This window comes from Nymphalis io, chromosome 11 (assembly GCF_905147045.1).
Source record: "Nymphalis io chromosome 11, ilAglIoxx1.1, whole genome shotgun sequence".
NCBI classification, from domain to species: Eukaryota; Metazoa; Arthropoda; class Insecta; order Lepidoptera; family Nymphalidae; genus Nymphalis; species Nymphalis io.
In genome coordinates this window covers 6,409,535-6,423,597 of record NC_065898.1, presented here as the reverse complement: position 1 = coordinate 6,423,597, position 14,063 = coordinate 6,409,535, and the positions used below count along the sequence as shown (strand labels likewise).

At 34.0% G+C, this 14,063-nt stretch overlaps 1 protein-coding gene across 4 annotated transcripts in view; it reads left to right on the top strand.

Moving 5' to 3' along the window:
• LOC126771528 (cytochrome b5 reductase 4) overlaps positions 1-14,063 on the top strand; it is a 104,615-nt gene that overhangs the window by 86,026 nt on the left and 4,526 nt on the right. For all 4 annotated transcript variants that reach the window (XM_050491429.1, XM_050491428.1, XM_050491432.1 and 1 more), the window contains 4 exons: positions 12,187-12,333; positions 12,674-12,742; positions 12,826-13,460; positions 13,627-13,843. In XM_050491429.1, coding sequence (XP_050347386.1) covers positions 12,187-12,333; positions 12,674-12,742; positions 12,826-13,460; positions 13,627-13,843 — 1,068 coding nt within the window. The remainder of the gene's footprint in view (positions 1-12,186; positions 12,334-12,673; positions 12,743-12,825; positions 13,461-13,626; positions 13,844-14,063) is intronic.

The following is a 14,063-nucleotide window of genomic DNA, read 5'->3' as shown; positions in this document are numbered from 1 at the left end:
TGACTTAAGTATGAAGCAAAAAAATCAAGAGCTTTACCTGTAACTGTATTTTAAGTTATATAAAAGCGTTCCGTATTCAACTGCTTTAGATAAAACACTGAATACGCCAATTGCATTATTTTTTTCCCATGCATCGTGTATATCTCTATGAGTTTCTATTCCCGTGTGTCGACCTCTGGCATAACAGTATTGGTCGCTATAAAAAATAGCATTTGCACCGATATATAAGAGTAGTCAATTAATTTAAATATCTTACTTAATTAAATATTGTAGTAAATAAATATGTCGCTTCTGACTTTCATTAAACGTTATATTTGAGATTTCATGATAATAAATATTATTATTAAAGACAAACCATTACACTTAATAATTTCTGTTACGTTCATATATTTTGCAATACGTCTAAAATATTTTTTTATGGTCTTACGATATCATTATTGTTTTTTTTTTCGGTTGTGCTGGCCAGACCAGCACAGGTTCATGAGTAAATAACTTTAATTTTTGATGTGTTTTAAAAAGCCGAGATGTCCCAGTGGTAAGAACGCCTGAATCTTAACCGATGATCGTGGGTTCAAACCCGGGCAAACACTACTGAATTTTCATGTGCTTAATTTGTAATTATAATTCATCTCGTACTTGACGGTGAAGGAAAACATCGTGAGGAAACCTGTGTGTGTCTAATTTCACTGAAATTCTGCCGCATGTGTATTCCAACAACCCGCATTGGAGCAGCGTGGTTGAATAAGCTCCTTAACATTTAACCTTCACCTCAAAATCGGGAGAGGAGGCCTTAGCCCAGCTGTGGGACATTCTCAGGCTGTTACTGTAGTTTAAATATCTTGGTTTTTCTCATATACTGCAACCAACAATCTTTGAAACAACGTCAACTTTAAATATGCTTTTCAAAGAGACATATTAAAGGTCAAATTACTTTCGACTCTTAACGTTAACTCTTGACGGACGGTGAGTATGAAAAATTGATTCTGACATCCATTACATCTAGGTATATATTGTTGGATACTTCTTTTGTAATTGTTTTCTAAAATCTAAAGTTTTACCAATGTCAATGTTTAAAGGTCGCCCCATACGTCCCCGTAACCTTAGCGGTCGATTCTGGTCGACGCAGGATTTAAATATTAAGGTCATCTTTTGGTTTTGATTTGTAAAACAACTGATTACATCATTAAATAATAAATATTACAGTAATTAGAAAAAAATAACGAAAAAGAGGAAAAAGTTGTTCATGCCGTAAAATGGATTAGAAGTTGGTATAGATCGCTTGCTACCTACTGATTGTATTATATTTTATCTAATATATGAGTAATTAAGTAACCGTCTTGACTCCAAGAAGTGGAATAATTTTTTATACATTGAGTCATTTATTAATTGTAATGATAGAAAATATATGAATTGTAAGAATCAGTACCGCATCGAGCTATTTTCGCAGTACCTAGTAACTATAGTGCCTTTATTGTCTGCCTAGAATTAATAGATACTTCTCCCACTCACGCTACCTACACTGCTTTTTATAATATTTCCTGTAGTAGAGTAAATTGTGGTTTTTTTACATGAAATTTGTTTTTTTTTTTAAATTCCTAAAATAACTGAAATTTGTTTTTAAGCGTTACAAAAATTCTAGTTTACTAGACCAGATTAATGTTAACGCATTTTCTTTCAAAATTATATATATATATATATCCGGGGACATTTTTCACACACGGCCATCTGATCCCAAATTAAGCTTGTACAAAGCTTGTGCAATGGAAACCTGACAACTGATATACTACATATTTTTTTTTTTTTTTTTTCAGCCTTTTGCCGTCCACTGCTGGACGAAAGCCTCCCCCATAGAACGCCAACCATCCCGATCTTGGGCAGTCCGCATCCATCCCGAACCTGCCACCTTTTTTAAATCGTCGGCCCATCTTGTCACAGGGCGTCCTACACTACGTTTGCCTAAGCGTGGTCTCCACTCCAACACGTGTCGGCTCCATCGGCCATCAATGCGCCTGGAGACATGACCAGCCCACTTCCACTTCAGCGAGCTAATTCTAAGCGCGATGTCGGTGACTTTAGTTCTCTGGCGAATGTCCTCATTTCGGATTCTATCTGCCAGAGAAACCCCAAGCATCGCGCGTTCCATTGCTCGCTGAGCGACCCTAAATTGGTGGACCAGTCCTACGGTAAGTGTCCACGTTTCGGCACCGTAAGTCATTACAGGTAGGACGCACTGATTGAAGACCCTGGTCTTAAGCGACTGTGGGATCGACGATTCAAAAATATGACGTAACCTCCCGAATGCCGCCCAGCCCAAACGTATTCTTCTTTTAGCCTCCTTCTCAAAGTTGTGCCGGCCAAGTTGTATAGTTTGGCCCAGGTAGATATATTCCTGCACAACTTCAAGTGGAGAGCCATTTACGACCACTGGTCTCGGGGATACATGACGGTTTGCCATAATTTTGGTCTTTTCAATGTTCATCCCGAGACCTACTTGTCTTGAAGAATCGCTCAGGCTGTTTAGCATCTCTTCCATATCCTGCAGAGTCTCCGCCATGATGACAATGTCGTCGGCAAATCGCAGATGTGTAATGTGTTGGCCATTTATATTAATGCCGCGTCCGTTCCAATCGAGCGTCTTGAAGACGTCCTCCAATGCATTGGTAAAGAGTTTCGGTGATATTACATCTCCCTGTCTTACCCCGCGATGCAATTGGATTGGTCTTGTGCTCTGATCTTGTACTTGGACGGTCATGGTTGCGGCTTCGTACAAACACTTTACCACCTGGACATACCGACAGTCAATTAGGCATCTCTGCATGGATTCCAGAACAGCCCAGGTCTCGATGGTATCGAAGGCTTTTTCGTAGTCCACAAACGCTAGGCATAGAGGCTGATTATATTCCTCGGTCTTCTGTATTATTTGCCTTAGTGTGTGTATGTGGTCTACGGTACTGAAGCCTTTTCGAAACCCAGCCTGCTCCACGGGTTGGAAGTCATCGAATTTTCGGGCAAGACGATTCGTGATTACCCTCGAAAACAATTTGTAAACATGGCTTAAAAGTGAAATGGGGCGGTAGTTTTTCAGAAGAGCTTTATCGCCCTTCTTGAAAAACAGCACCACCACACTTCTGCTCCATGTCTTCGGTGTTATACCATTGTGGAGGACGGAATTAAAGATGTTAGCCAGCTCTCTCAGAACTGGTGTGCCTCCTGCTTTGAGAAGCTCTGAGGTAATTCCGTCATCTCCTGGAGCCTTTTTGTTTCCAAGTTGCCCGAGAGCAATCCTAATCTCGCCCAAATCGATGCTACATATACTACTTTTCTTTTGTAAATACTGTAATACTTATAAAAATAATTACAACCAGACTCAGGCCAAACATACATGTTAATGCATACAAATGTCTGTCCTGGGTGGGAACCGCACAAACAACCTTCGGCGTGCAAGGCAAGTATCTACCAACCACGCCAACAGGCTCGTCAAAAAAAACTCTACTTTAACGTGATTTATATTATAGATACATATGTAAAGATATATCTATAAATTATGGTTATATTATCTTGATTATTCTATAATAGACGTTTTGACATAACCATGTCAAGTAATTATTTATTTATTTATAAGTCAGCAGAGTAACCATATTTTGAATAAAACGCAACATAAACTATACATAAAAATACAATAAACAAATAATGTAATTAAATTGTAACCTTAAAAAAAAAGATTATTGGCGTACAAAGTGAAGTTTTTGCATGTTTTTATAGTTTTTGAAACATTTGCCACAAAAGCAACAGGAGGCCAATTCTACTAACAAATTGTCGCTTTATCGCAATCGAATCGAAGCGTGGTCGTTGACATATATCCGTTATTCTATTATTTTAATTTATTTATCGACTATTGCCATGAAAGTTAACAATTAAGTTTGATTTTGACATAACGGTATATGTTAACATATTATCGGTTCGGTTCCGATACCAATAAATATAGATTATTCAAAGTTAAGTATTTAGTATGGCTTATAAGTCTTATAAATATATTGATCGGAATTGATTCGGGAACGTATCGTAATCGATACAGATTAGTAGAATTCGGCCCCTGAACCGACAATTTTCTTTTAGACGTTGACCTAATTACCTATTTCTCATAAAATATTTACCTTACCACCAATATATCATTAATATAATCTGCGCTCATCGTAGAACTCGTGTTAAAATTAAAACCGTAAAAAAACTTGCCGGTTATGTGGATATTGGAACAAAATATGGATCGTAAATTTAACTATGGAGTTAATATAATTGACTTTACTCCAAAAACATTTAACGTTGACCTAAATAAATAATTTATCACGATATTGATTTTAATTAAAACGCAATAATAGTTATATAAAACTATATATATATTGGTGTTTAATTATTCTGTATATGTAAGTAACATTGATACCTATAACAAAAACATTATAATGACAATGATTTATATACTCCTACTATTTCATTAAATAACAAAGATAAACCTGTGCTACGAACGTTTCAAAGTTTTTAAATTAATGTTATTTGCTACAGTGCTACAAATTGTTATTTCTCGAAGTTAGTCAGCCCTTCTAACACCCACTCACATAAGAGTGGGTGTCATTTCATTGACGTAGAATTTGGAACGTTGAATTTCACGCTCTTGGATCAGTTTAATATCACAAATGCAATACGACGGTCCATTTACCTCGATTCCCACATATTGGTGGTATTGAGTTAAATTTCAATCTATCAAACATTTTAGTATCGTGTGATGCAAATTTAAAGAAAAAATAATTATAAGAATACATTTATAGTTTGTTTTTAAACGCAATAAAATATAAATTACTGTGTAACTTTATCCATTGTATATTATTATTAATATTAAAGTAGGATATTTATATAACTGGCCAAACTCTTTTGGTCCGGGAGGTAGCGTTGCATTTAAGGTAGTGATTTTACGCCGATCGATTGCCATCAGTTTCAATAGATCGCGAATGGCTTATAAGTATAAGTTATAAGAACCAAGCGTCAGCTGACGCACCCGCGGTGTGTTTGGCTGTGGAAGGGGGCGAAAGTGGTAAAAAAAAGAAATTAATAGTACGTCGGCCAAAACTTTTTTCATAAATAGTTAACATCAAAGTGAACTGGAAAAAATCGTCAACTGCATCGTGGAGTGGGAGTCATGCGCCAGCTGGTCGCATGAACTTGTATAAAAAACTGCTACACTATCGCCCCACCAAATCTTTACTGCATCACGTCAGACGGTCTTTCTACCGCTAGCAAAGCAGCTGATTATTGTTTTCATACTTTACATATTTTACACCTACATTATAAAAAAAAACCCTTCTTCTTCTTCTTTGTTCAAACCCTCTTCCCAGTTCAGCTGGGGTCGGGTCTCCTTGTACATCTGCGCCAGAGAACTCTGTTCTGGGTTGTCTGTGTACTCAGATTCTCTTTCTGGGTCTCTTTTTATATGTTTGACCACCAGGTTGCGGGCGGTCGCCCTCTTCCCCGCGGTCGGTCCGGGATATTTAAGGCTTTCTTGATAAGATGATCATCGTTACGTCTCAGGATGTGGCCCTAGAAAGGTCACAGAGAACATTAACAGAATTATAAAAAAACCCCTACCTACATTAAAAAATATATATATTTTGGTATAATTATTGGCTTCTATTTATAAAATAAGGTATCACTACGAGCTGTAAATAATTCAATATTTGTTTATTTAGTTAAAAAGTTTCGCAAAAAAAATCGATGATTACCAATATCACCCTGTCCAAAGTATATCAGACAGTCACGTTCGGGGAACTTTTTGTGTAGTCGTGACTTAAATAAAAATGACATCACCGGCATTTGCTTTTATGACCTAGTTTTTTTTGTCATAGTGAAGTTTTAGTATTGAACCGAATTTCACCGAGAAGGATTTGACTACAGTGTGGCGTCCGATGATAGAATTTACATATTACATAATATACAGAATTTTTCAAGTTACAGAATTTTTTTAAGTTACAAGAAGGTTGTCAATAAGTATCAAATTTCTATGACACCTGTTATCGAACTCTCATTCATAAAATCTTTTATGTATACAATAACAAATAGGATTATCATTTTCAATCGCCTTATTTTCATGAAAGGATAGAATAACTGTAAAAAAGCCGCGAGCCTTAATAAAAGAACCCTTACCTTATGTAAGATCGCTTATCTGTTTGCGATAAAACGTTTTTTCCTTTATTAGGAAAACGGTATAGTTCATAATATACGCTTGAATGTTGGAAAGACTACTAACTTTCTTTCAGTCTTTCCAACTTTCAACTTCTCACCTATGTAACCTTAAATACAAATGACATTCAAGAAATTTAACAAACAGTATTTTAAGGATAAAAACAACTTGATGTCTGTATATCTCGTTTTTGTAAGAAAAAACATCGAAGACATAATCGTATAAGCGGCTTAAATAACCACTAAAGATAATATAGCGTACAACATATTGAGTTTACTTGTTTGTTTAATACGAGAAATATTTAAACATTCCGAAAAACAACACTGTTACCGTATTTAATATATAACTAAAAATTACTTTGTTTTTTAATTAAAATACAGCTAAAAAAATATATTTAGTCTATGACTCACGAGACACTTCAGTGGAACCAAAGACACATAATTTGTAAAAAAAAATTTAGGGTCTAGAAAGAAGGTCAACTAAACATTTTTACTGACTTTTTTTGAAGGCATCTATTAAAACGAATTTTAAGTTAAGTTTTATTTGTTTAGTTGTTACAAATTAAGCTATGACTACATATTGGATAAAAATAAAACGAATACAATAATTAGGAAGATGAGCTTATTCTTTTATGATCTCAATCATATTTAAAATATAAAAAATACTGACGAATAAATTTTTACGATATCTGCAAAATTGAATTTTTTACAAATTTTTAAATTTACGAGTTCTTATATTCTTTTCTGGACCGACCGATCGGCGTGTGACGTCACATCGCCCAACGACGTTCGTTTGTCCATACAATTCCGCCTAAATTTTCGCGTTATTTTTGATTTTATTTATATTTCGGTTAGTGTAAAAAAACTTCCATATATTTATTATAGGAACTGTATACTTTATAGCATACTAATTTAACAAATAGAACTCAGGAAAAATACTTTTTCTATATATATTATCAACAAAAATAAGTAGATATTTTCGTGATGAGTATTTTTATCACAGAACTTAAGATTAAACATTGTCCTCCAGCCATTTCACTGAAATAACTAAAACATTTAACATATTATGTAAAGCAGCCATTATATGGTGTTATACCTAATTTTTAAATAACATTTGTTGTCTTTATGTATGTTACTTTACGTTTTTAGCTAGTTATTAAGTGCTTATGGCAAATTCAGTGGGCAAGCACCACTGAATTTTCATGTGCTTAATTTGTGATTATAATTCATCTCGTGCTTTACGGTGAAGGAAAACATCGTGAGGAAACCTGCATGTGTCTAATTTTACTGAAGTTCTGCCACATGTGAATTCTACCAACCCGCATTGGAGCAGCGTGGTGGAATAAGCTCCAAACCTTCTCCTCAAAAAGAGGAGAGGAGGCCTTTAGCCCAGCAGTGGGATATTCACAGGCTGTTACGGTTACGGAGTATTTTTATATGAGTACTTTAGTAGTGAAATTTGTCGTATTTATAAAATTTTAGATTTAGGATCAAACATTTAATTTTTACAGGCTAGTTATAGGTATTCGTTTAATATGAACATAATTCAGAATTTCAGAATGTGCGTAATAAAAGCCTTGATACGTTGAATACCGATAGTGTTGTCATAAGAGTTTGTATCGATGAAAAATGCATTTCAATGTTAATCTTAGGTTTATTGTTAATCTTGAAGATGATTTGTGAACAACGCCGTATCGGCAATGATATAAGTTGAAAAAATCATTAATGACTGTGACCCATTGAGATTGAATTTTACCATATTATGTTTCTTTGAAAGTCAAATACGTAGTCTAATATAGTAAATATGATACAAATGTCATTTAAATAGGCTTATAAGGGGCCTTTTGAATCGCCATGTTACAGTATATAATTAAACTTAAAGCTGCCACCTACTCTTCTTCTTCTTTATTTCAATGACATGTGCAAATTAGCATCGTTCAATGTTGGCAGACGACGGCACTGTAGATGCCTTATATACCGTCCACGCTAATATTTGTCGGGAACACGTCGATGAGTATAAACTTGTGTCTGAAATAACAAGTTTTTATTAACCAAAGCCTAAGATTGGGGCCAAAAAACTTGGTACAACTCAACCCCAATACGACACAAGTTAGCGCGATAACTTCTAAAATTACACCTTTTGACCGCGATAACTTCCAAAATGACCATCCCCTCATTTTGAGAATACCGCCTCGCTACCAAATCCAGTATCAGGACGCTAGGTTCCGCGGTCTATTGGAAGGTGAAGCCAAATTAGCCTCTACAACCTTTGTGTGCTCAACAAGGTAAGTCAGTACTTCACGTCAGCTCCTCGCCTAAAATTCTAGAAGGCAAAAACTCAGCCCCACATGGAGTACTGCTCTCATCTCTGGGCGGGAGAGATGTTATCACTCTGCATCTTCTATCGCGTCTTTTACGAAAAATGCTCTGAGCAACTGTTTAGATTAAGCCCATGCGCTGAATTTCACCACCAGACATCGCGTCTATATTCTAAATTCCATCCACATCATCTCGATGTCTGGAAATCCACTACTACAGCGCTATTTTTAAAGCATTTCCTGCCATTTCTGCGGAACCATATTACCCGATGACTTTTCCGAATCGTTATGACATAGAAACCTTCAAGAAAAGCCTACTCATTCCTTTAAGGCCGACAACGCACTTGCAAACACTCGGTTGTTTCTGTCCTTGGACAGTGGTAATCACTTTCCATTAGGAAAGCTTCATAAAAAAGTTATGTGACCAATGACATAGTATATTTGCATCCTTAACATTCGAGATTGTTAATTTTATTTGCACTTTTCATTAGAGGAAAATTTACAATAATATGCCGTGGCTCTATATCGTAACTATCGCACCTTGAACTGTCTACGTAAAATTAAAATGTAAGATAGTATCTACATGAAGAATACGGACTTATTGCCGATCACAGTTATGATCAACTGCATTAACAAAATATTAAAATAAACAATAATAATAAGCTCATTAATATATTTCGAGTGATTTGTGAAAGAATCCGCAATCATAAGATCGACTCTCCGTAGATTATTTGTTAGTCTACGTGAAAATATTGCTCTTATTTTAGCATAAAATAATATATTAATAATCGTTCTATTATTGTTATAAGTAAAAGAACATATGTGGGGCGTCAAATCACAAAGAATGATTAAATAAATACAAAATTGTCGGAGGAGCGAGAATTATACGAGAGCACCTAAATTGATTTTCTTATAAAAAAAAAAATTTACATGATATAATCATAATTTTTTCACACATGTTATTATCGTTTAAAGAGGTTTTAGTACAAAAAAAAAATAATTAAATAATAAAAAAATAATAATAAAAAAGTTTCAATCGTTTTATTAAATCTAAAGAAATAAAGTATCTTACATAGATATCAGTTCGGTAGGACGGCCAAAATGTGTCTACAAAATTAAATAAGGAAGATTAAATGACAATTGGTAAAATATTATTATCATCAAGTAATAACGGTCTAAAGAATGTAATGTTAATTACTTTATTTACGTTGTTATATAATAATAAATCTTATTGAAGGTAAGGTTGTTCTCCTAATACTTTTTATTATCTGGGGATGCGGCCATAGGCATTTGAACGAAGTATTTGGAAGAATAATTTTACCTCGGACCGCTAAAACCAAACACAATTATATAACAAATAATTTAATTTTATTTTTATTAAAATTTATTCAAATGTATGCGTCGCATATATTAATTAAACCGACAACTAATTAAATTATTCATTCAAGGTTTCAGAGGTTCATTAAGAGAAGTACGTCTATTTGTATTAAAGGTAAAACGTTGGTACCGCCCTGGTGTAACATTTAATTTTTTGTTTGACCCCACGTCTTCTTGTAAATATTTCATAAAAAATCGCTACTAAAACATATGATGATAATGTCTTCCTGACCGCATTCGACCACGGCGAATATTATAGAGCACAAGATTGTGCGCAAACACTGATGCATTCTCTTTTCCCTTACTTTCATAATCCAATGGAGACGGTAATCCGACTCGACTAGAAAAAGTTCAGGCAGTCCTGACCAACGGCTTTACGTGCTTTCCGACTTTCATAGCAAGCGTAGCATTTTATTTGATAAAAACATATATTATTATTCACATAAAACGCTATGATGAAATGTATATTTTGATTGCAACATAGCTTCGGGCATAAACCGACAGGACCAATAGATTTGCAATATCAGAAATAAGATTTATATATACGTTGTTTTAAAATATGACAGTTTCACTTACTTTATATTATGAGTTACATATTGCAGTTTACATTTTATTTAGTGTTTATTTTGACTGAGTTTTATTTTTAATGAATAAATAAAGAAATGAAATAAAGCCTCTCCTAATTGTCAATTTGCGCGTCATTCAACTTACAATACATGCACTATATTTTTTTTAACAAAATATCGCGATTTTAAGTGACTTTTTGCCATTGAGTTAGTATTTGCAAATAAAGTTTAAATTCGATTTTTAACACATTTATACATAGTTTTTGGTCTAAGACTGGTCGGAAGAGTTTAATGAGAGACATCTCATTTTTACATATTATTTTACAGTTACATATTGTACACAGAAATTAATATCTTTTACTTATTAATAGATATATAAAGTTCATCAATATGTAACAGCAGTACTAAATTTATTTTTTTGTATACTGTAATTTAATTTGAAATGCGACGTGATGACGTGACTTATTGACTTTTGAAAATAAATTTGTTACCTAGTTCAAAAATTTAAATTCGTTAACTTGCATAAACTGCTTTATATTGTTAATATTACATATAACACAATTATAATTTAGTAATAAACGAGTGAATATGAAATGTCCAATTAAATCCGTATTTTATTATCTTGGAATGATGCATATTATGTATGGATTTAACAAAGAAAAATGTAAAAGTCGCACCCAGTAATATATAAACATACGAGAGTTATTCTATATATAAATCATTCCATTTTACTCTAAATATATTTTAAGCTACGAATTCTAAAACGGCTGAAACTAATGGAAGTTCCAGAGTAAACCTACACCGGACCGAACGAAACGTGATGAAAATGTTAAGCTGAGGTTTCACGAGGCTTAATATTAAATATAATAAAACTGATATCTAAAATCAAAATTAAATTAAATTTGAACACACGAACAACGAAACAGTTATTAATAGTAAAAAAATGTTTAAATCAATCGTGTCTATCATTGTATACAGTAAGATTATTGAGCTATTGTGTACTAAACTTTATAAATAATCTGCCCGGATTCAGGGTAATAATCTCTAATGGAAGGTACTCTGACAATCTAAATTTAAATAATTCGAGTTATGAACGCAATCTCAAAGGAATTAGAGGAAGATTTTACTGGAATCGGTAATGAAATGACTTTCATAGTAGAAGATTTTATATAGAAGAAGTAGAAGTAGCCTATTCACACTGATCTTCGTTTTAAAAAAAAAGACAGTATTAGAAGTTTAAATTATTAGTTAAATTTGAATACTTTACATTAATCTTCTTACACAGTAAACATCGATGTTTTTTTAAATTTAATTTAAGGATTACAGACTATCTAATTGACCGTTCTCCCCTAGACATTGACACTGTAAGCAATATAAACTACTTCTAAGACGCTTTGTCCTTTAAACCTTTATTTCCAAGGGATCTCACCATTCAGTATTATTGTTTGCCGGTAGAATAACTGGCGATTGGGTGGTATCCACCTACCACCACCCCACCTCATTTAGATAATTGAAAACACTATTGTATATATACATACATAGATTTTAATCATAATATATGAAAACCACAACGTCGAACTTTCATGAACAACAAACGTTACTCAATTAAGGATAAAACCGAGACACGTTTCAGTTATACCATTAAAGCATGTTGAGTAATCGATATATTTTTATGTTTATTAATTGTTTATTTCAAACAGGCAACCCACGTAACAAATGTGCTCTTCAACCTGGCCACAGTCTCATGGACTGGATCCGACTGGGTAACTCTGGAAAAGACCTCACAGGAGTTGGAGGTCGCATCCGACCAGTCACACCCGCCGAACTCGCTACACACAATACTGAAAGTAAATATTATTTTTACAAATATACACAGAAGACAAATGGTTTGTTCATTGCAAGATTACCGACTGTAACAGGAATTTTTGTTATTTCTTGTTGGATTTAATCTCTCCATACTTGTAGGGATTATGATAATAATTAAAAAAAATGCTCATTTATAAAGTTGTAATTTTTCTTTTAATAAACATTTAAAATACTGTGCAAACAAGATTATGTAAAACTTATTTATAAAGTGTAAGTACCTATTATATTACGTCACATCAACTAATAGGATAACTAAATGATTTTTTTTTTGTGTAGTACTTTAATATTTTTGTGTCCTTCATTAATATTTTTTATTTTCAGAAGACGCATGGTTAGCGATACGAGGACGCGTATACAATATAACTTTCTATCTACCTTATCATCCAGGAGGTATGATCGTTAAACTTGCACGAAATATTATGAGTTGTAAAGTAAAACATTAAAACTTTAGCTAATGAAGTATTTATCCTTAGGATCTGAAGAACTTATGAGAGGTGCTGGCATCGACGCCACGGAACTTTTTGATAAAGTACATCCGTGGGTCAATTACGACTCACTACTAGCAAAGTGCTTGGTAGGACCTCTACGTTTCGATCGACCTGACGCTGACGAACTCTTTGACATATCAAATCCATCACCAAAATCCGACCGACTCAGAGAACCGTCTAAAGCTCAGGAATTAGTAAGGAAATCGATGGAAAACTTAGCAAATTGTATAACACCTGTTAGAAAAAAAATTACTGCTAAAAGCGAGGAAAACGTCAAAGGGAGTCCTCCTAGTAAAATAATGCAGAGTTTAATACAGTCGAGCGATTTGCCTGTGTCGATAAGCCGAAGAGCGGCGTCGAGCCCGCTGAAATCTGCAGACATGTCAAAAGACTCGCCGCCCTCATTGCGCTTTGATTGGATCCAAACATCGACAAAGCTAACTATCTCTGTATATACTGGACTTTTAAGTAATCCCGGAGGGTGTGCGAGGATTTCAGAAGGTGCTTTGTTCATAGATGTAGCAATTAATGGGTGGCTAAGGACATTAAAGTTTGTGCCCGAAGAATCTATAAGGGAACCTTTGCAGATACGAGTGTTTTCTGAAAGCGGTAAAATAGAGGTGAGTGTAAACATTACGTTTATATAAAAAAAATTAAATAATTAAATCTATCGTTTGAGAATTTTTTAGTCAAAATATATATGATGAAAAAATCATTTATGATTAAAATTCTATTCAATGAATGAACTTGATTTAAATCAGCGTTAAGGTAATGAAATAATTTCAGGTTACAGTATTAAAGGTTATAAACAAAGTGTGGAAGAATATAGGCGAGACAATATTCAGTTCAGCAACTCATATATCCTCACCTCGTTCACTTGACTGTAGAGTGATGCACGTGGAACGTGTCTCGCACGACACCACCCTGCTAGCATTGGCACCTAAATCTGGGCCTGTCGTAGTGCCTTTGGGTCACCATGTGCGGGTACACCATAAAATGAAAGGTATTGATTTATAAAATTCGTACCTTGGGATAGATTTTGATTATTAGCCTAAAATGCCTTAGTAATGTCTAATAATAATTATATGTTGCTTCTTAAAATAACAGTGTATAAAATGTTTATTTTAAAAAAAATGGGATAAATAAACCAAACGGAATGCAGCAGTATCATAAAAAAAATACTTGAGTTAAATTTTGGTAAATACACAACAGTTAAGGAGTTG